The sequence below is a fragment of the Physeter macrocephalus genome, chromosome 9, assembly GCF_002837175.3.
Source record: "Physeter macrocephalus isolate SW-GA chromosome 9, ASM283717v5, whole genome shotgun sequence".
NCBI classification, from domain to species: Eukaryota; Metazoa; Chordata; class Mammalia; order Artiodactyla; family Physeteridae; genus Physeter; species Physeter macrocephalus.
This window is the reverse complement of record NC_041222.1, coordinates 77,395,629-77,419,927: the sequence shown is the minus strand read 5'-3', so window position 1 is coordinate 77,419,927 and position 24,299 is coordinate 77,395,629. Positions and strand designations below refer to the sequence as shown.

At 34.9% G+C, this 24,299-nt stretch overlaps 1 protein-coding gene across 6 annotated transcripts in view; it reads left to right on the top strand.

Annotated features, from left to right (window-relative positions):
• The window catches only part of AGTPBP1 (ATP/GTP binding carboxypeptidase 1), a 181,559-nt gene that overhangs the window by 120,381 nt on the left and 36,879 nt on the right, over window positions 1-24,299 (top strand). For all 6 annotated transcript variants that reach the window (XM_028494101.2, XM_024132913.3, XM_028494099.2 and 3 more), the window contains exons 18-23: window positions 13,609-13,696; window positions 17,376-17,520; window positions 20,129-20,282; window positions 21,319-21,499; window positions 22,798-22,927; window positions 23,970-24,101. In XM_028494101.2, coding sequence (XP_028349902.1) covers window positions 13,609-13,696; window positions 17,376-17,520; window positions 20,129-20,282; window positions 21,319-21,499; window positions 22,798-22,927; window positions 23,970-24,101 — 830 coding nt within the window. The remainder of the gene's footprint in view (window positions 1-13,608; window positions 13,697-17,375; window positions 17,521-20,128; window positions 20,283-21,318; window positions 21,500-22,797; window positions 22,928-23,969; window positions 24,102-24,299) is intronic.

Here is a 24,299-nt window from a genome sequence, read left to right as displayed (position 1 = left end):
ATCCTTCTTTGTCTCTTGTCACAGTCTTTGTTTTAAAATCTATTTTGTCTCATACAGGTATTGCTACCCTGGCTTTCTTTTGATTTCCATTTGCATGGAACACCTTTTTCCATCCCCTCACTTTCGATCTGTTTGTGTCTTTGGATATGAAGTGAGTCTCTTGTAGACAGCATATATTACTGGTCTTGTTTTTGCATCCATTCAGCTGCTCTCTGTCTTTTGATTAGAGCATTTATTCTATTTATATTTAAAGTAATTATTGATACTTATGTACTTACTGCCACTGTGTTAATTGTTTTGGAGTTGTTTTTGTAGGTCTTTTTTGTTTCTTTTTTTTGTTCTCTTCCCCTATGATTTGATGACTAGTGTTATGTTTGGATTCCTTTTTCTTTTGTGTATGTATCTATTATAGATTTTTGTTTTCTTGTTACCATGAGGTTTATACGTGGCAATCTGTTTTTGTATACATGATTATTTTAGGTTGGTGATCTCTTAATTTCATTTTGTAACAACCGTATATTTGTACTCTTCTCTCCTCACAATTACCATTTTTGATATCATATATATTTTACATCTGTTTTGTGTATTCCTTAACTGCTTATTGTGGATATAGCTTATTTTACTGCTTTTGTCTTTTAACCTTCCTACTAGCTCTGTACATGTTGTTTTACTACCTTTACTGTATGTTTGCCTTTACTGATGAGCTTTTTCCTTTCATAATTTTCATGTTCCTAGTTGTAACCTTTTCTTTTTCACTTAAAGAAGTCCTTTTAACATTTCTTATAAAGCTGGTTTGTTGGTGCTGAACTCTTTTAGCTTTTGCTTGTCTGCAAAACATTTGATCTCTCCATCAAATCAGAATGAGAGCCTTGCCAGGTAGAATATTCTTGATTGTAGGTTTTTCCCTTTCATCATTTTAAATATATCATGCCACTCCCTTCTGGCCTGCAGAGTTTCTCCTGAAAAGTCAGCTGATAGTCTTATGGGAGTTCCCTTTTATGTAACTTAGTGCTTTTTCCTTGCTCCTTTTAATATTCTCTCCTTTTAAATGTTTTTGCCATTTTAATAACATTGTGTCTTGGTGTGGTCCTCTTTTGGTTGATCCTGTTTGGGACTCTCTGTGCTTTCTGCACTGGGATGTCTGTATCCTTTCACAGGTTAGGGAAATTTTCAGCTATTATTTCTTCAAATGTGTTATTTGCTCCTTTGTCTCTTCCTTTTGGGACCCCTATAATGTGAATCCTAGTATGCTCAATGTTGCCCCAGAGGTCTCTAACTGTCCTTATTTCTTTTTATTCTTTTTTCTGTTCAGCGTTAGTGATTTCCACTATTCTTGTCTTCCAGGTTGCTGATCCTTTTCCTCTGTATCATTTAGTCTTCTATTGATTGCTTATAGTGTAATTTTTGTTTCATTTATTGTGTTCTTCATCTCAGTTTGGTTGTTCTTTATATTTTCCAACTCTTTGTTAAAAACTTATAATTTCCTGCCCTGGGCATCTTTACTTCTCCTGAGTTCTTTCATCATCCTTATGATCATTACCTTGAACTCTTTCTTGGGTAGATTGCCTATATTTACTTCACTTTGTTCTTCTTCTGGGGTTTTATCTTATTCCTTCATTTGAAATGTGTTCCCCTGTCAACTTATTTTGCCGAAGTTGTTGTTTTTGTTTTTATGTATCTGGTATGTTGGTTATGTTTCTTGACCTTAGAAAATTACCCTTTTGTAGGAGATGTTCTATGCGCCCCAGCTGTGTACTTCTCTTTGGTCACTAGAACTGTGTGCTCTAGTGGTGCCTCCTATATGGGCTTTTTGGGTCTTTCTGTTGTGGTGGGCTGACCACTGTGGGTGGACTGGTAGGTGTGGCTGGCCCCTGGTCTGGTTGGTTGCCAAGCCCTGCCTTGTGTGGAGGCTGCCAGCCACTGATTGGTAGGGCTGGGTTGTGAGATGGCTGGCTGTGGAACCCCAGGGGGCCTTAGGGCTAGTGCTGGCTCACTGGTGGACAGAGTTGGGGTCCAGGAGATCCTGGGGCCAGTGCTCACACACTGGTGGCTGAAGCCAGGTCTTAGAGCTGGGGCTGGCCTTACTGACAAGCAGAGCTGGGTCCTGGGGTCTGGCTAGAGGGTCCAGGGGTCCCAGAGCTGGTGTCAGACTACTGGAAGGTGGGGCTGGTTCCTGATACAGCTGGCTGCAGGGTTTGGGGTGTCCTGAAACTTGTCTTGGCTTGCTGGTAGGTGGGACTAGGGCCCAACTGTCCCAGGTCTGGTGCTGGCCTGCTAGTGGTTGGGCTGGGTCCTGCCCTGGAAGGCTTCAGGGCTGAGGTTGTCCTGGGGCTGGTGAGTGCCCACTGGTGGGTGAGACTGGTCTTGAGGCTAGAGCAGGCTTGTTTTTGGGCAGGGGCTGGGCCCAGTGGGTCCTGGGGCTTGTGCCTGTCCAGTGGTATGTGAGGCTGGTCCTGAGGCCAGTGTCAGCTTCCTGCTGGTAGGTGGAGTTGGGTTTTGGAATCTCTGCCTGTAGGGCCCTGGAGGTCCCAGATCTAGTGCCTGCACAGTGGTGTGTGGGGCCAGGTCCTGGGCCCTCTGGTGGGCACAGCCGTGTCTGGGGCCGCTGTCTGTTCAGGGGTTCTTAAGGCAGCCTGCCTGTTGGTGAGTGGGGGTATGTCTTGTCCCAGTTAGTTGCTTGGCCTCAGGTGTCCCAGAACCGGTGGCTACAGGCTGTTGAATCCTGGGGTCCTAGGGCTAATAAGCTAGAGGGAGGATTCCACAGTGATACTTGCCAGCACCAGTGTCTGATAGAACGAGCACCCAAAGATGGCTGCCCCCAGTGTCTGTGTCCTTAGGGTGAGCTCCAGTTGCCTCTTGCCTCTCTGGGAGACTTCTCAAGATCAGCAGTTAGGTCTGACCCAGGCTCCTTTCAAATTACTTCTTTTTCCCTGGGCCCTGGAACGTGTGAGATTTTGTGTGTGTCCTTTAGGAGTAGCGTCTGTTTCCCACAGCCCTCCAGCCCCCCTGAATTTAAGCCCTGCTAGCCTTCAGAGCCAAACATTCTCAAGGCTTGTTTCCTGGCACAGGACTCCTGGGCTAGGGATCCTCTTGTGGGGCTTAGACCCCTTGCTCCCTGGGGAGAACCTCTGCAATTGTATTCTCCTGTTTGTTGTTTGCCCACTGAGGGGCATGTGTCTTGACTATACCATGACTCTCCCCCTCCTACCCGTCTCGTTGTGGTTCTTCTTTATATCTTTAGTTGTAGAAGATCTTTTCTGGTAGGTTCTAGTCTTTTTCATAGGTGGTTCTGCAGATAGTTGTGATTTTAGTGTGCCCCTGAGAGGAGGTGAGCTCAGGGTCTTTCTACTCTGCCATCTTGGGAAGTCTCCTGCAAGCGTTTAGGTTTTGGATTTGTTCTCGATTACAACTTAATTCTGTATCGCCTCCCCTCCAGATTTTGATACTAAGACCTTGTAATTTTCTAGGTGGCTTCTAATTGTGTTTGGTTTTGGTATCCCTTTTGGCCCAAGAATTATTTAGAAAAGGGTTTGTTATATTTTTAGTTGGTTAAATTATTTTGGCTATAATTTTTCTCATTGCATTCAAATTTTAATCAATTTTGTTCATAGATGTGAAATTTATGATTTGAAATAATTTTTATGGCTTAATATCTGATCAGTTTTAGTGTTCACAGGTTCTTGGAAAATATGTATTCTTTGTTGGCAACATAATTTAACATACATTGTTAAGTTTATTGTTATAAATCTGTTTATTCAGTTTTCTGTATCCTTTTTATTTTTTATCTTGTCTATTTGCCCAAGGCTTAAGAAAACTCAACAGTCTTTCACTTGTATTATGTTTCTGTCAATACCTCATTTAAAATGAGGTATTTAAAATATATACATATTTTTTTCTATTTTAATGCTGTATCGTTTGGCACATAGACATTTATAACTTTTCCTGTTCCTTTTGTATATACCCATTAACAGTATAAAATAGTCACATTCATTCCATTCAGTATCTTTTGCCCAGAATTGTATTTTTATATTATATTGATTTGAATTTGTTTGATACATCTTTGTTGATTGTTTTAGTAAATAGAGGTAGCATTTTGTTGGACCCTTGCCTTTTAAAATGTGATTTTAACCTATTTAAAATTCTTTTTATAATTGATACTTTTTTAATGTTTTCTATTTTTGCTGTTCTTTATTTTCTTTATGTGTTATTCTTTAAGGGCCTACAAGGTGTAATACAACACTTCTTTTAGCTGTGGGAAACCAAAATATGTATATATAAAAATAGATTGTGGGGCATATTCTGTACTGGATTTCTTTCAGTCCTGCTCCATCTGTCTTAAGTTTAGTAGAGATTCCTCCCAGATTCTGACAAGAAGTTGTCTGTTGTGAGTCTTTTATTTTCCTATACTTTTAAGTATTTAACTAGGAGGTTGGTAGAAGCTGTAGAAAGAGTTGTTAGGTAGATGTAATTTTTTAATGAATCTACTGTTAGATTTGTTAGGGTAATGCAACATACAGCAAATCTTTGTTTGTCTGAACATCAATAGAGTTAGAAGAAGGGAGAGACCAATATTTTAGTAAATTAGAATTCAGCATTTTAAGAAATGATAACCAGCTATGTAGTTAATGTTAATTGTCATGAGATTCATATTGAATTCACTTCAGGGATGGTAATGATGACTGAAGATATTTGCAGTGGAAGCATCTTCAGCTGGAAGAATTTATTTAATTGCCATGCATGATTGAAGTTAGGAAATAATATTAATTAGGAAATTGTAAAAAAAATTTTTTTCCCCATTGGGACATGCTGCTTGGGGGAGTATTTAAATGTTGGTTCTTCTAGCAGATGTGCCCAATAGAGGTCTTGTTCTTTGGCAGTGTCCCTCAAAAAAGAGCAGAATTATAGTTAATTTTGTTTCACAAGTTGCCCTTTTCTTGGAGAATTTTTAGGTGATTCTATTAAATATTAGTTTTCTTAGTTTTCTCACAATGAATGATCTTATTTGTAAATTTGTATATGAGAATTTATATCACTATATACTACTGATATATCTGTTGTAATCGGTCACTCCCTCCCCCCTCTCGGCCCCCCCCCTTACTTGAAAGGGGTTTGCTCAAATTACCACTAGATGGCAGTCTTGCGTTTTAGTAACTTAGAGCTTTAGTCACGAGCTCCCTCTTTCTCCCCCTGCCCTTCCTCCCCCATATCTTCCAGATATATGAAGATTTTTAACCACTCTCTTATATAAATTGAACATATGTGGAACCAGGCAACAAAATAGAATTTTGGAGTCAATTCTGTAGCATTCCCACCTTGCTCACATTAGTTAATTCCATACTTGGAAGTTGAGCTATCTCTTGACTAAAGAAGTCTTCCCTGACTCCCCAGACTGGCTTAGTCCCCTTGATAGATGTTCCTTGTAATTTTTTCCTTTTAGAGAGCTCTTCACAGTTTTATGTTGTTTTTGTATGTAGCTGATTAATACCTTTCCTCTCTATTTGCCCCTCCCCGCAAATTGTTTGTATATTCCACAAGATCAGGGACAGTATCTGTTGCTGACCACTGTTATTTATAGTAAGGCATTTAGTAGATGTTCAGTAAATAGTTATTAAATAAATGAGGCAATGTATGAATGAACTATGAAGATCCTATTAGGAACATAAAATGACACGCACAAAATATATGTCAAGAAGACTGTAGTTCAGATTATGATCATCGTTTTCTAAATTTTTTTTTGAAATAATTTCAAACTTACAGAAGAGTTGTACCCTTTATCTACATGTTGGGCTTCGAAATTGATGCCCCATCACCCTAGAACACTTTCAGTATATTTTGTGCAAACATGGCATTTTTCTATGTAACTGTGGAATAGCTATCAACATCAGGAAATTATCATTGATATGTGAATCCCGTCTAATCCTTAGACCCCCCTCCCATTTAAGTTTCACCTATTTTTCTCATTAATGACCTTAATAGCACAAGGATTCAGCTCAAACCACATGTTGTAATTAGTTGTCAAGTCTCTTTAGACTATTTTAGTCAGGAACAGTTTTGCGGTCTTTAATGTTCATGACCTTGACACTTTTGAAAATTATAGCACTTATTTTGTAGAATGGTTCTCAGTTTGGAGTTGTCTCATGTTCCTCATGATTTGATTTAAATTAGGCATCTTTGGGAGGAACATCACAGAAGTGACATTGTGTTTTGGTGACCCAGGATTTTGTTTTATTACTGATAGTAATAATTTATTCACTTGATTAAGTTGGTGTCTGCCAGACTTTTCCATTGTAAAGTTACCTTTTTTCTCTTTGTAGTTAGTAAGTATTTTACATGTTAATATCAGTATAGAATTGTTTACTGTTTTACTCAGTGGGTTGTAATTTGTTGCTATCATTATTTATTTTGATGTTTAAATTGCCCAGGATTTGGCCATTGGGATCCCTTCATGCTGCATTGTGTGTTCTTTTGATATGTCCCCGTCATTCTTTATGAGTGTCCTTGCTTTTTGGCACAAGATGCTCAGGGCTCATCTTGCCTTTCAACAGTCGTTTCTTCAAAGAGCCCTGGTTTGGAGAATGGTATTTTAAAAATAAGATCTGTATGCATAGTGTGTACATTGTTATTGGACCTGTCCATGGACAGAGCTAGGGAATATGTATTTGTATATACAAGCGTTTATATAGAAATTTTCATTGGTAGTAATTTATACGTATGTGTATGTTTATTTTTGTGTGTGTGTGTTATACACAAACACACACATAAGCACACACACAGTATCTCCATGAAGTTACACTGATACCTTCACTTGCACAGGATTTATTCTAGTTTTCTTTCCATATTTACAACTTCCTTCTCCAACATGGAGAATTTTGGCTTCTACTATTCTTAATATATTTATTTATTTGATCAATTCCAGTGTACATAACAGTCTGTCCTTTGCACTTTCGGGCAGATGCCCTCCGCACCCCTTTCAAGATCTGACACCCAAGTCAACCTGTCTCCTTTTCCTCTGCATGGGTATCCTTCTGTTTTGTTTTGTTTTTCATTTTGATTTTAATTTCTAGTTTTATTACATGGTGATCAGAGAGTTTTGTTTGTAATATTTCTCTTTTATGGGACTTACATTTCCTTTTGACCTAATATATAGTCAATTTTTGTGAATATTCCACATGCTCTTAGAAGAAGGTATATTCTTTACTGTCAGGATACAGTGTTCAACATATCTATATAAGATTTGCCTTATTAATTATGTTATTTAGATCTATATAAATATTCTTAATTTTTGTTTAATCGGTCTGTCTTGTACTGAGAGTGGAGTGTTAGCATCTGCTATCAGTACTGTGTTTCTAATACTTCTCCTGTATTTCCTGTAGTTTCTGCCTTATATAAGAGGTTGGTCTTATCTGGTGCATAGATATTGTGTCTTGCTATATTTTCACTGTAAATTGTGACTTTACAAAATTCCTTCTTCATGTCACTTAGTATTTTTTAGCCTGCAATCTACTTTGAGCTCATGATTTCAATCCCTCCTTTATTGTTTCCACTTCTGTGGCATATCTTTGCCCATTTTTCTACATAAAGGCAACTTGAAGTCTGTCATATTCTGCCTTCCAGTAATGCTGAAAGCCTGGGTGTGTGTGGTTTTTATTTGTGCTACTTGTTGAATTTATTTATTTGTTCTTGGTGAGGATGTGTGGAGTGATTCTGATTCAAGTGGCTACCATTACCCTCCAGACCAAGAATCTCATCTTCCTGTTTTTAGTATGACTCTCTGCTATGATACCAGCCATATTAGAAGCATGTGTTTTTTTCTCTGTAAAGTTACTGATAATATATATGCAGCTTGTGATAGGTACCTTCAGGTTATTCAAGATCCCCCTCATCTGTTAAATGATGGTGTTAGCTTCAACTTGAAAATTTTGAGTCAGTGTTTCACAATACATTTGATGATTAGGGCGTAAAACACCTTGTCTTTCATTGTATCTGCACTTGTTACTGAGCATGTACTCAGTACAACTTAAGCCTTTACATAGATATTATTAGAGGCTAGTGCCATTGGATGTTGGTTTCACTCTGACAGTTTAATATTTGGATTGTCTGTATTCAAGTGACAAGCTTGACAGTTCTTAATGTATTTATTTTATACATGTAAAAGTTTATCCTTTGGCTAATGACTAAATCAGTTACTCAAATATGGCCTTTCTGTATCAGGTTGAGTAGATTGTGATTTATTCAATCTGAGTTTCCTCATTTGATTTATTCTTACTGGGGCAACCTATTTTGTTCAGATGGTTTACATTATAGTCAGAATTTCCAAATACAGCTCCCTTCACTGTGACCAGAATTAACCATCATTTTAAAAGTAATAAGAGAATACATTGTCTGTTATAAAAGTAGAACACTTCAGATAAATCTTTTATGCCCTTTGACTTCAGCCTGAACCTTGTTCCACCTTACTATAATTAACCATTACTATGAGTTTTGTGTGCCTGGAAGAGGTTGAAGTTTCGGATTGAAATGCCTCACTGACTGACTCCTAGGAAGAAAGAAGGAAGACAGGAATCTTTTATATGTACCAGTGAAATACCTGAGTTTCAGATATAAAGAGAAAATCTTAACATACTTCCACTTTAAAAGAACTGGTTACAGTACTTAAATAATATTGATAATAACAGCAGCTAATGTTTATTGAAAATTTATCATGTTCCAGGCCTTCTTTAAGTGCTAACACATGTGATACTCTTAATCCACACAACAAACCAACCTAGCAAGGTTGTTATCCACAGAAGAGAAAAAGGGGGCATGAGTGGTTTAGTCATCTGACCAGGATCATGCATGTGGCGTGTGGTAAAGTGGGAATTCAAACCCAGGTAGTCTGGTTACAGACTGCATGCTCTTGATCACTATGTTGTTCTGCATGTGAAAAAATTAGGTTAGTATTGGACTTTCATCTGTGGTGCTAGAAGCTAGAGGAGCGCCAAATGTCTTTTGCAAAATCTGTCATTTGTTTGTCATGGCCAACAAACTGCATGTTTGTGTATATGTAGAATTCAGAAAATTTGCTACCCTGAACCCTGTCTGAGAAAAATAAATGAGGAAAAAGATCTCAAGATAGAAGACTTGAAATTTATAAAATGTGTTAAGTGAAAACATTCTAAAAGGGGTGATATGGGAGAAGTGAAAGCTAACGTGTCTTGATGGGATTGCTTAGTTATTTAATATGATAATAGTATACTAGAGAAATATCAGTTAATCATAACTATTAGGATGGGAAATGGAATTGAGAAACACAAAAGAAAGCTTTCAAATGTTAGAAGAAAAGGAAATGTGGAAAAATGTAACCAAGCAAGTGAAATAAGTTGTAAAGAAGGAAAAAAAAAACTAATAAATAGTAGAAAGAAAGTAAGATGGAAGGAATGAAATGAAATGTTTGTCTGTCATTACTGACTATGAATGAGCCAAAATGTCCTCAAAAATCAGATATCAAAAATTATACAATTTGTAGGGTCGGAGAATATGGGTGTGTATGTGTGTGTTTATTAATTAAATGATAAAGTAAAATTGAAAGAAATGATTGGGCAGAGATAAACTAGGTAAATGCAAATAAAGTAAAGGAAAAGTGGTAATATTAATGTCAGACAAAGAATAATTCAGGGTTAAAAGCACTGACTGGATATTGTGTATTTACAAGTTGCAGTCCTTGAAGATGCTATAATTGCAAATCTCTCCCTCCATTGAGATATAATTGACATATAGCATTGTATTAGTTTTAGGTGTGCAACATAATGGTTCAATGTTTGTATATATTGTGAAGTGATCACTACAGTAAGTCTAGTTAACGTCCATCACTACACTTTATTTTTCTTGTGATGAGAACTCTTAAGATCTATTCTCTGAGCCACTTACAAATACACACTGTAGTATTATTAACTATAGTTACCATGCTCTACATTATATCACCATGGCTTAGTTGTTTTATAACTGGAAGTTCATACCTTTTGACCACTTTACCAACCCCTCCAGCCCCTGCCTCTGGCAGCCACCATTCTGTTCTCTGTATCTAAGAGTTTGGGTTTTTGTTTTTTTTTTAAGATTTCACACATATGCAAGATCATACAGTATTTGTCTTTCTCTGTCCTACTTACTAGCATAATGGCCTCAAGGTCTGTCCATGTTGTTGCAAATAGCAAGAATTCCTTCTTTTTTATGGCTAAATAATATTCCACTATGTACACACACACATACACACACACAGTCATACATACATTATATACATACCACATCTTCTTTACCCATTCACTCATCAGTGGATACTTAAATTGCTTCCATGTGTTGGCTATTGTAAGTAATGGTGCAATGAGCATGTGGGGAGCGGTGCATGTCTTTTTGAATTAGTTTTTTAGTATAAATACCCAGGAGTAGAACTGCTGGATCAAACAGTAGTTCTATTTTTAATTTTTTGAGGAACTTTCATACTGTTTTCCATAGTGACTCCACCAATTTACATTCCCAGCAACGGTGCACAAGGGTTCTCTTTTCTCTACAGCCTCACCAACGCTTATTATTTCCTGTCTTTTTGATAATAGCCATTCTAGCAGGTATGAGGTGATATCTCATGGTGGTTTTTTTTTTTTTTTTTTTTGCGGTACGCAGGCCTCTCACTGTTGTGGCCTCTCCCGTTGCGGAGCACAGGCTCCGGACGCGCAGGCTCAGCGGCCATGGCTCACAGGCCTAGCCGCTCCGCGGCATGTGGGATCTTCCTGGACCTGGGCACGAACCTGTGTCCCCTTCATTGGCAGGCGGACTCTCAACCACTGCGCCACCAGGGAAGCCCTCATGGTGGTTTTGATTTGCATTTTCCTGATGATTAGTGTTGTTGAGTACCTTTTCATGTACCTGTTGGCCATCTGTATATCTTCTTTGGAAAATGTCCGTTCAGATCCTCTGTCCACTTTTCAATTAGATTGTTTTTTTGCTGTTGAGTTGTATGAGTTCTTCATATATTTTGGATATTAACCCTTTATCAGATATATGATTTGCAAATATTTTCTCCCATTTGTTAGGTTGCTGTTTCATTTTGTTGATGGTTTCATTTGCTATACAGAACACTAACCTCTTATACAATACAACAGCCATACCCACATGGCACCCACATAGGTAGAGCAAAAACTCCGAGAATTACAACCTGATTAGAAGACAGTTATTGTGAGAATTTAAAATTCAGTTCTTTAGTGGCACTAGGCTTATTTCCTGTGCTTAATAGCCACACATGGCTAGTGGCTGCCACATTGGACAGTGCAGACAGATACTGAACATTTCCATTCTGGAAGAAAGTTTAATTGGATGGTTTTGATCTAGAAAGTATAGCAAAGGAGAACACTTTATAGACTTATGGGACATAGCTAAACTGGTATTTGGAGGAAAATTGAATGCCTTTAATAACTGCATTATTTAAAATAAAAATGACTGAAAATAAGTTATTGCTCAAGTACTCAGTTTTTAAGTACTCAAAAAATAAGTACTCAAGATATTAGAAAAACAAAAAATAAAACCAAAAGGATAGAGAAGAGAAATTTTTAAAATGCCAAAAATAATGAGATAGAAATAGAACAAAACATAGAAATACTGAAATTGATTGAAAAAAGTAAAGATTCTGAACAGACTATAACTTGAAAGGGAAATAAAAAATGTATTTATTAGTCACCATATCAGGATGATATTCCAGCTAAATTATATTTACTTCAAAAAAATACTCTTTACTTTTATTCTAATAAGTGATGGACAGCTTTTTAATATGTTTTTCTGAAGCTGGTATAATATTATACCAATGCTTGGTAAAGGTAATTTTTTTTAAAGACAAATTTTTAAATACAAAAATTCTAAATGGGGTTTAGCTAATTTAATCATACAGCAGTAAAAGAATAGCATTTTCTTGGAATGCAAGGATAGTTCACAATAGGAAGTCTATCAATGTATTGCATCAAGAGACTAAAGGAGAAAAGCCATGTGATTCTGTTACTGGATGCTGAAAAGGCATTTGATGAAATAATTAAAAACACTTAAATGTAATAAGAATTATGGTAGAAACTGCTCCAGTTATAAGAATAATCATAGCACCTACCACAGAGGGTTGTTATGAGGATTTAATGACTTAACATATGTAAAAATGCTTAGAGCAGTATTTGGCACATAGAAATTATTCAGTGTTAGCTCTTTCTATTATTTAAATAAGATAAAGTTGATTTGTTAAAAAACAATAGGCAAATAATTGCATTGAATGGCAAAGTATTTTGATTAAAATTATCAAGACAGAGTTTTGTTCTTACCACTATATTCAGAACCATTTTTGAGGTTTTTTCATTTCTCTAAATATAATAAAAGTAGAAAATAAAGTAACTGTTATAAATAATAAAAGAGGGGGCTTCCCTGGTGGCGCAGTGGTTGAGAATCTGCCTGCTAATTCAGGGATAACGGGTTCGAGCCCTTGTCTGGGAGGATCCCACATGCCACAGAGCAACTGGGCCCATGAGCTGCAACTACTGAGCCTGCGCGTCTGGAGCCTGTGCTCCACAACAAGAGAGGCCACAATAGTGAGAGGCCCGTGCACCACGATCAAGAGTGGCCCCCGCTTGCCACAGCTGGAGAAAGCCCTCGCACAGAAACGAAGACCCAACACAGCAAAAATAAATAAATAAATAAATAAAATTCCTACCCCCAACATCTTCTTTAAAAAAAAAACTAAAAGAGGAGATAAAATATTTTAAGTTACAAATGATATGATTTGCATGCCTAGAAAACCCAAGAGACTATTAAAGACTAATAAAAATGCTCAGAGATAAGTTTAACATAATGGTTCTGTAGCAAGAAAATAAAGAAATGAAAGTTGAATGAGATCTCAATAAAAATTGTCAACCTTCCCAAAGTTAACATATGAATTTTTTTAATTCCTGTTAGAAACTTAGAAACCTTTAAAATGATTTTAAAGTGCATGTGGAAAGTATATTTCTAAAACTACCTAAGAAAATATACTATATATTTAATTCTGTTTTTGTTAACAGTCCCTCTTCCTCCTCATCCCCTCTCTCCTTCTCCATGCACCTATTTGTATGGAGAAGGCTGAGGAAGAAAACAGTCATGCCATTTTAGTGGCATTGTTTTCCTTACCTTGGTGTAGATGGGAATCTATGGAGAGTTAGAGGGGTGATTATATTTAATTTAATATATATTTTTGTCTGTTTCACTTGTTATAAGGAATATATGTATAATTTTTAGTGTAATATGTATTACATATATATAATTTTTATATATTATATATAATTATACATTATAATTATAATGTATATAATTGATGTACTATAGAAAAATGTTTAATGACTTTTCACTCATTTAAGTTGTAACTCCATTTTAGTTAAACTAGAAATAAAATATATCATTGATTGATTTAGGAGATTTTAAAGAAAGATCTCAGATTTTTTAAATGCATACTGAAAAACCAAAATGTATTTTCTTTTAGCTTTCCTGAATGTTTGGTGCTTTCTACAATGGCAAGATTAATTTTTAACTCAAAAATTCTGGAAATAATTTTCTCTTTTTTTCTCTCTGTCAAAGGTATGCAACCACTCATGTATTCGGTTCAGGAAGCGTTAAATGCTAGACCATGGTGGATTCGTGTGGGGACTGACATTTGTTACTATAAGTAAGTATTCTGACAATAATAGGACATCAGTTTACAGAATGAAATATTAATTCGTCTTATTTCAGTTCAAAGATAAAAAGTTATTGTGTTCTTTGAATTTGGTGATATGGTTTAATATTACTTCCAACAGAGTTTTTAAAAATTTGAGATCCATTATGGGGCTATATTTAGTGGAAATAAAACGTGTTTTGTAGACAGACGACAGACTTAGGTCCAAATCTTGCCTCCCCCACTTAGATGTGTTCTCAACTTTTTTAGCTTTAAAACTCTGGAAACTTCATTGAGTAAGACTGAAATTAGAAACTCTAGGAAATAATTTACAGTGGGTTTTTTTTTATTATTCTGGTGATATTAAGTGTAATTCTTTTCTCTTCTGCACACAAATGTTTACCTCATTTTAACTTCCAAAATATTTTACTTGGAGATGTATTCCACAGTTACATTACTTCTACTTTCACAGTTCAAGTTTGACTTCAAATAGGTGATCTATTTATCAAGTTAAAATAAGTGCTAGGGGGCTTCCCTGGTGGCGCAGTGGTTGAGAGTCCGCCTGCCGATGCGGGGGACACGGGTTCGTGCCCCGGTCCGGGAAGATCCCACATGCCGCGGAGCGGCTGGGCCCGTGAGCCATATACAAGCCGCTGAGCCTGCGTGTCCGGAGCCCGTGCTCCGCAACGGTAGAGGCCACAGCAGTGAGAGGCCCGCGTACTGCAAAAAAAAAATAAATAATTAAGTAAAATAAAATAAAATAAGTGCTAGAAATCATTTATTGTTTCAGTGGAATAATTGGATTATTCTTCAATTCATGACTAAGTGATCTAGGATTATCATATGCCTTGCTTCCCATTTTTACTGTTTCTGCATGTAATACATTTCAAGATAACTTCTATCCACTATTGAATGCACTTGACATCCCTGTTTTTCTCTGTTATTAATCTTAATCCTGGCATTTCTGTTTAGTGGATTTTGACTTTTTATATTTTATATTGTGCTTAACTAGCACTAATGTTCCATTTCTTTTAGTTTTATCCGTTAGAAGAAGAATAATTCTAAAATTAAATGGTTTTTAATGGTTTAGATAGGGTTTTGGAAAAACCTAGATCTTAAGTGCTGTTACTTTCTAAGAAAGAAATTGTTCCTTGGAATTAATCTCAGTAGGGTTTTCCCCATTTTATTAGCAAAATAAATAGTAAATAAATGAGGGAAAGAAGCATAAGGTTATATGTAATTCTTCTTCACCTGAATGAATTTCATATTTCTTTTAATGGTAGGCTAATATAAATATACTTTATCATTTATCTCTTTCTCATAAGTTGGAGTGGAGCAGTGATTATCTGGGAAGTGCTTGGTTAGCTTTTGGCAGAATGATTTAAATTGTTAAAGGGTGAAACAATGTTTTTCAAAAATTATTTCTTTCATGCTTTTCTTTTGCACAATAGAAATCATCAATCAATGAATGCTTTTCTTTTTCACACTTTAAAGTGAATGGTCATAGCATCTCAGGTGGTTTTTCTTTTTTATGTAAGGGGTGATGGCAAGGGTTTTTGTTTGTTTAGTTTTTATTTTTTCTTTTGATTACTTCCAGATCTGGAATTGGAATTCAGGCCAATTCAACAGATATTTAATAACCACTTACTATGTAACAAGCACTGTTCTAGTTGCTTTCCTCAAGCCTGAAATCCAGATAGTGGGGATTAAAAACTACTGTTTTTGTACTGTCCTTTGATACTTGTTTGTCTCATCTGTAAAATGAGAATAAAACTGCTTTCCATGAGTATGTGAGTGAATATAACCTATAAAATGCCATGTAGCTGTAATGTGGTGACATGAATACCTCCCCAATTAGATGTTAAGCTTTTGGAGTAAAAGAGTTGGCAGGATCTACTTCTGGACCTTATTTTGCATTTTCCTCAACTCTTAGCACCTTGTCATTGAGTATCTATTCAAGATGTTGTGGCTAAGTTAATGAAGACTCTACCATTCTTTTAGGTCAGTGTTCTTTTATTTTCATTAATAGCAAGCTGAATTTTTATAAGATTATATTAGAAGGTGTGATCCCGGGGTAGTTCTAAGGTTGTGATCCACCTTGAATGTCTGTGTGCATGAATAAGTAATCTATAGGCCATGGCTTTTCTTCAGTTCATGGCTTAAATAATACAAGGTGATTTGGAATTTTAGAAATGAAGTTGATAGACCAAAGCATCTTTAGGTCATCATATCTCAATGATATTTAAAGTCTGGAAAGTAATATGTAGTTTTAAAAACTTTTTATTATGGAAATCTCCAAACATTTACAAAAGCGGATAATAGGATAATGAGGCCTCATATATTCATCACTGAGTTTCAACAATTATCAACACATGGTTTCATTTTAGCTATACTTTCACCCCTACCTCCACACTGAATTTTTTAAGACATATTTTATCCTTATATTTTTCCAGATATATTTTATCCATAAATACTTCAAAGGTCTTTGTCTTTTTGAGATACATATTTAAGACAATCTAACCACAAGGCCGTTGTCACACCTAAGAAAATTCCTTAATATGATAAAGTATCCAGTCAATGTACGGACTTACTTGTCTCATAAATGTTACTTTATAGTTGGTTTATTTAAATCAGACCAACCAAGGGATCACATGTATATCCTTTAAGTCTCTTAATTTATAGGCTTCCTTCTTCTCTATTTTTAAATTTCTCCTTTATTTATTGAAGAAATTAGATCATTTGTCATGCAGGATTTTCCGCATTTTGGATTTTGCTGATTGCATCCCTGTGGTGTTAATGAATTCTTCTATCTCACCAGTCTCCTATAAACTCATAGTTAGATGTAGAAGCTTTATCAGTTTCAGGTTTCATTTTTGACAAGAATACTTCATAGATGGTGCAGGGAATTCCTGTTGCATCATATTAGGAAACATATCATCTCTGGTTATTTCTTCTTTTGTAATTTTAAAATTGATCAGTGAATTCAGGTATTGTCTGATCCGTCAGCCTTTCATCCAATGGTTGTAGCAGCCATTGGTGATCACTGCCTGGATCCAGTAATGTGTATGGCTATCAAAGAATGGGGGTCTAAAACTTCTGTTGATGTATAGAGTAGTAGCTCTATTTAATTAGTAAATCCAGAAGTGGAAAGTCATGATGTTGGCTGATAGCAATTAACTGCTTTTTTAGTACCAAGTCTAATTTTTGTTTTAAACAACATACTGATATTTTTTTAGAGATTATTTATTTATTTATTTATTTAATTTATTTTTGGCTGCATCGGGTCTTAGTTGCGGCACACGGGATCTTTCATTGTGGCACGCAGGCTTCTTTCTAGTTGTGGTAAGCGGGCTCCAGAGCGCGTGGGCTCTGTAGTTTGTGGTACTCAGGCTCTCTAGTTGAGGCATGCGAGATCAGTGGTTATGACGTGAGGGCTTAGTTGCCCCACGGCATGTGGGATCTTAGTTCCATGACCAGGGATCAAACCTGCGTCCCCTGCATTGGAAGGCAGATTCTGTACCACTAGCCCACCAGGGAAGTCCCCCAAGTCTTAATTTTTAAGACTATTTAAGTTAAACTTTTTTTACAAACCATGGTTTTTCTTTTTTTTTTTCTGAAGTTCTGTTTACTAAAATAGCAAGAAAAATAAGAATTTTGGTGTGGATGAAATAAACATGCATTTCTGTTGCAGAAATCACTTCTCAAGAAGTTCAATTGCTGCAGGTGGGCAAAAGGGAAAATCCTACTATACAATTACATTCACTGTCATTTTTCCACATAAAGATGATGTGTGCTATTTTGCTTATCACTATCCATACACGTATTCAACTTTACAGGTGAGAACTCATTAAGTTGTACTGTGACCATTATTGTGTTGTATGTGTATGTGTCAGATAATTGAAGAAAAATTGCTTTAATTAAATATCTAAATAAGATAAGAAAAAGATTCAGGGTTGATGACTTTAGGAAATAATACAATATTTATTGAAACCATTAAAGTAAAATGGGAATATAGTCTTCATTTTTATTTAATAGAAATACTATGGAAATATGACATGTTTTTACTTTCCACTTTGGGTAGAAATCTACAAATCACAATTTATAAATTTTAACTAGGTGAGATTTCTACTTTTTTAATGAAAAGCATTGAATCTCACAGAAAATGTAACAGTAGAAAATGTATATGCAATTTAAGTTTTTCTCTTGTGAATTCATTTCTTCTTATGGTTTCATATGGAGTCCTAGATCCAGATTGCTTAGAATATGGGGTATAAGAGTTGTTTTGTGGGTTCTTTTGAGATTTTTTGATTATTTGCATTGTAAAACAAAAAATTCAGTAATTACCGTGGCAGATTTATACTCAGAACAGAATGTCTGTCCTAATGATCAAGGATCATGAAGCTTCGTATGATCAATTTACCCAGAAAGGAAGTGGAACACTATGATTAGAAACAAGCTTCCAAATTATGAGAGAGGAGAAAATGAGAGAAAAACATAGTCCATAGAGCAGAAGAAATGTCAAGGCCGAGAACATTAAATGAGGCTCACTTTATTTTAGTAAGGTTCCAACCTACAGTAAAGGTATAAACCGATACCTTTCTGTGCTGAATAACATAGCATCAGAAATATAGTGTTGTTATTCACATGGTATTTGTTACTGTCCTTTACTGATGTTACCTTTTTAATATATTTTAAATGCCCCTACTTTCTTCCAGTCCCACTACCACGACCTTTTCCACGCATTACCATTGTTTCTCACCTGGACTTATGCCGACCTCTTTCTAACTGGTGTCCCAAAATTCACTTGTATCCCCTTTCCTCTTCATCACTGTTTTATCACACTGTAGCAAGAGGGCTCTTTGATGGCAAATCTAATCATATAAATCTGCTCCTTAAAACTCCTTAGTGATTTCTCTTGCCATTTGTATGAAGTCTAAAATTCTTACTGTAGCTCATTCAGTCATTTCTCCACTATTTTGCACAATTTTGGCCATTTCTTCATACTGTTTGAACTGTTATTTACTTAATATTTATTTTTAAATAGACTTTAAAGTAATTCACTCTTTAAAGATTATCCTCATCCTAAGTTAATATCTGTGGAATTACAGGTTTAATGTGCCACACTTTTTTTCTAATTCACAATAAAATACATATCTATTAAAATTTTTTTAAAGGTTATCCACATATCACTTAGTTATGTTAATTACCAAATACTATGCTTTGGGAAGGACTGGTCTACCAGGCCCTTCCTTCTGTGTTAAATTCTCAATTTCGTACCCTTTTCTTTGTGGTCTAGCTATAATGAATCTTCTTCAGTTCTTTGAAATGTCCTTTTTTCTTATTTCATGGTGTTCCTGTATGCTTTCCTTCTGCCTACAGTGCACTTTCTATCCATTTCACTCATCCTTTGGATCTCACTTTAAATGTAATTTTTTTCTAGAAGACCTTTCCTCCCTGCCCAGACTCTTTATTTCAAGCTCTCTTAGCACTGTATATTTTTTCTAGGGTAGGGACCATTTATTCATTGTTATATCCCCAATGCCTGGCACAGTTTCTAGCCCAGAAATAGTGACCACATGGTAAATCATGATTATGTGAATGAACATAGGCAAAAGTTTGGAAACCAACTAAGTATCTTTAAAATAAGGGATTGGACAATTTATTTTTGGTGTGATCATATACTAAAACCATTAAAACTTGTGTTTTCAAAAGACATATATTCAACATGTTTAATTATATGGCATAATATTTATAATTTTGAATATCTTAATGTGAATGTATAAGTTATTAAATGATAAAATCAGATTATAAAAAGTCTTACATGTAATTACAGTTTTATTTATATATATTGGCATTTGTTAGTAGTAATCTAAGTGATGCAATTATGGGTGTTTAAAATTTTTTCTTGTACTTTCTGTGTCTTCCAGACATTTTACAATGAGCCTTTATTAATCTTGAAATCAGGAAAGATTGTTAAAAAATTTGTGCTGCATAATATTCATTCTCCATATTTTAGGTTGCCGTTAACAGATCTATAGTCACAAAATTTCAACATTCAGAAGCCTTTGAAAATCAAAAGCATTTTCATAACCCATTTGGCAGCAAAGCCTGGCCTGAATTGATGTGAGCTTATTTAGAATATTGATTCTACTTAGTGTGACTCTTCATATGCTTTGCTATAGAAATACTAATGTGCTTATTTACAGGCCACTGCCACTGACCCCACTGGTTATATCACACTATTAAGGGTATCTAAACTGTATCTATCCCCTTTCTCAAGTTCCCAAATACTGATATTTAACTGCATCTGGACCCTAATCCCTGGAGAAGGGATTAGGAATCTGATTCACTTTTAGTTATGTTCAAGATCTGGATGCATTTATTTCTGTTTATCATAGGGAGTTTTTAAATGATTATATACTTTGTTTTTAAATTTTTATTAAGATGCATCTTCAAAAATTGGAATCAGCACACAATCCTCAGCAAATCTATTTTCGAAAAGATGTGTTATGTGAAACCCTGTCTGGAAACAGCTGTCCCTTGGTGACTATAACAGCAATGCCAGAGTCTAATTATTATGAACATATCTGTCAATTCAGTAAGTTTGTCTTCTTCACTCACAATACCAATCATTCTTACTTATTTTTCTTTGCTTCATGACTATTTTGTAAGGGCATTAGTAATAGGAATAGGCATCAGAAGTCTTGGGTTCTAGTCTGGGTCCTGTTACTGCCTAGCTCGGGCCCACTTCTGGGCCTCAGTTTCCTCATGTGAGGAAGCTGCCTGAGATGACCTCTGAGGTCTCTTGATACTAATATTCTGTAGTTCTTATTCTTAGAAGTCATACCCAAAGTATAGTATAACAAATTATACCATCAGTTTAAGACTTTACAATTAATTTTATTTATAAATAAAACTACCATAAACCTATCAAGTATTTTGATGCTAGTACTGAATAGCTACTTGTTTTTCCCTGCCATTTATGTTTTTAAAGTTGCCTCAAATGTACAGCTATGGTAAAAAATATATATACATATAAGAAAACTGTTCTAATTTTGTTAAGAAGGTAAAATATTTTCAGGAAAGAGAAAGAGCTTGCTATTCATGAAAATATGAGCAGATGAACTGAATGGTTATTTTGTAGCCCTGTATATCTAAATGTATAGTGAAAAATATTTTTCTTTGTAAATCTCTGAGCAGATATACCTATTGTTCTGTGCTTATCATAGCAACTATAAAACAGGAATAAGATTATATTTTCCTTCTTTTTTCCATGACTTTATGAAAAATAAATTTATATTTCATCTATTTTCCCCAGATACTTGTTCTTTATGAAACCAAGATAATATTAAAAAATTAATTTTATATGTTAGATTAATCATTGTGAAATAAACGACTCAAATACTACTTAATGTGTTATGTTCTTATAAGACATGACTTATATGGGTTTTATATCTGTTTTCTCTAGCAGGCCTAGTATAGTGCTTATATATAGTAGGTGCACAGTGAGTTCTACTTTGACTTTATATCAGTATTCACAATTGAGTAGAAATATTTCTAAAGCCGCAAAGTCAAACATCATACAGACTTTTAGTAGACGTTCATTTTAATTTGAGGTTTTATGTCTACTTTAGGAAATCGCCCTTACGTTTTCTTATCTGCTCGGGTGCATCCTGGAGAGACTAATGCAAGCTGGGTAATGAAAGGAACATTAGAGTATCTCATGAGTAATAACCCTACTGCTCAGAGCTTACGAGAATCCTATATTTTTAAAATTGTCCCTATGCTAAATCCAGATGGTGTCATCAATGGAAAGTAAGTTAAGCAATAGTTATAGAAATATTATAGATTGTTGTGGCTGTCCTGTATAAACTTGTTGAAATAATAGCATCCACGTTAATTTCAAAAAGAAATCTAGTGATTTTTCTAGAACAAAAAAAATTTAGTAAAGAATTAATCTGATAAATTTTTAAATGAAAATATGATTTGTATATTATTAGTACTATGATATTTTGAGAAATTCTGTATCTATTCATTGAGAATATGGTTTTATAAAATGTATGCTTGGATTGTTTTAGAAAAATCACAGTATTGGGATATGAAAAAGATTTTTAGCACATCGTCTTATAGTCCTTTTTATTTGTCATGGCATGATCTTAGGTTGTTTTAAGATTTAGAATCTTCTGGGATCTCTTTCTACTAATATGGAATATTGGCACCATCTGCTAACCTCTTCTTGATATGAGTAGGAATTCTTTAGAGTGGAAATACTGGAACGTTACTTTTTAAGTGGAGGTGGCTTATAGTTGGTACAGTTCATTTATTGTGTCAATTAGACCAAGGTCTCTTTAGTGCTTCTGAAAAGGGGGAGTTAGTCTAACTGTCATGAGCATCTCCAAAGTTGAGGACACCATATTTATTTATTCAATAAAAGAACCATGAATATTTCTCATATTTAGGAAATTTTTGAATTAAAAAAATAGAATAATTTCTTTTTAGGTAATATGATTATGGAACTAGAATGAGATTTTATGTTTCTATTCAGAAACATATTGACCAGTTAGAATTCTGTTTATATTTCTGTTATCACCTTCTGACCGTTTGCTTAAATTTTTGCTCAGTGGCTTTAATACTTAATACCTATGATTAATGAAAATGTATTTGAATTTTTGCAAGAATGTGTGCTTTTCATACACAATGCTTATCTTTCTTAGAAGGAGGGCCCAGATAGCACTTTTAATAATAACTGATACAATCAAAATACAGAATGTTAGCATAAGAAATGATTATTATGTAGTCAGAATGGAAAATATGACCATGAATAAATTTTATGGTGTATGGAACAAAACCCCAGAATGGAGAATTTCTCCTATAGCTTGAAAATTTTGACTTATAAAACTGCAAGCTTACCACAGTTAAATGCATGTAACACAAGATCTTGCACATAGCAAATGCTAAATAAATGTTTAATTACTGACTATAATATGCATTCTGGTGAGCACACCATTTATACCTGTTTGAAATATTTAGTGGAATAGAATCATAAAATTAAATCAAGTGTGTGTAAGAGTTTATTGGTACCAATGTTTGTCACTGTGTTTACATATGTGTAGTCACCGCTGTTCTTTAAGTGGAGAGGATTTGAATAGACAGTGGCAAAGTCCAAATCCAGATTTACATCCTACAATTTATCATGCCAAGGGTCTGCTGCAATATCTGGCTGCAGTGAAGCGTTTACCACTGGTAAGTGGCAATATTTATTTGTATAGTCAAAGAGGTGATTTTGTTGTAAGTTAGTATTTTGTACATTATTTTCTGGTTATAAAAGCTGGGTGTTAATTTCAAAAGCAGTTTCTTTAAAACATCTTTGTTATCTATTACTTGTGTATTAATTATGTTGTCAAATTAATACAATGTATCCATATTCTTATTTCATTAGATTTAATTTTTATAATTCTCATGAGCCCTTTGCTTTTCTGTTTTGTTTATGAATAGTGGTAACTACTGGCTGTAAGTTTTAGCTATTTAACTTCACTGTTTGAACAATATCAAGGTAAAAGTACAATAGGTATCTTCCAAATTCTCAAACTAGTAGAAACTTATTTCTGAGCTCTTTAGCTAATTCTAAAGCAGGTAAGTCTCGACTATACACATAGGAAAGGTAGTATAGGCATGGTGGGAGGCTCTCCTGAACTGTGTATGTGTATTTCTTCTGTTTTCAGAAACTTTTGTTTAGAATGTTTCCATTATTTTAATCTTTAAATGAGTTAATCTTCCTTTGGGAAAGATAGAACACTTTGCAGAGGGGCAAAATTAGCATGCATATCTGTCCATTTTCTATTTTTAAAATAATGCTCTTAAAAATTAAAGTGAAACCATACCCCTTTGAAAATGTTTTTCATGAAAGCATTTTTTATGTTCTCTTAAATTAGGTAAATATTTTAACAACCCTTGGGGCAGTGATGAGTGCAGCTGTAGATTTGACCTATAATTGAATTTATTATTTTTTAAGTGATGAATAGTAGATACAAAAGAAAGAGTGGAACTCGTGGCTTGATGCAGGACCTACCTGCAAAGGATTTAGCCATTCTAGGATTAATCATAGATCCTTTCCAGAAGTAGATATGTATTATTACTTTTATTGATTCTACTTGTTAAATGGTGGCTCAGTTACAATAAAGGACACAGGAACACAGAACTGTTTATTGGCTTCATATTAGCTAGCTTTACTTGGCAATATATGAATTTGAAGGATTTTATTTTTAAAATATATTATGTTTTCAAGGTTTATTGTGATTATCATGGCCACTCCCGAAAGAAGAATGTATTTATGTATGGCTGCAGCATCAAAGAGACAGTGTGGCACACGAATGACAATGCAGCTTCATGTGATGTTGTGGAAGATGTGGGATACAGGGTAATTATTACACATAAGGCAGGAATTTTAAAATTTCAAACACGCATAAAACTACAGAAGATAATGTAACATATAGGAACTACTCAGATTCAGTAAATGTTGCCATTTTTGTTTCAGATTTTTCGTTTTAAATGTTTTTTCTAATTTCTTTTGCTTTTCACATTTTTTTAATTAAAGTAGACTTGATTTACAATATTA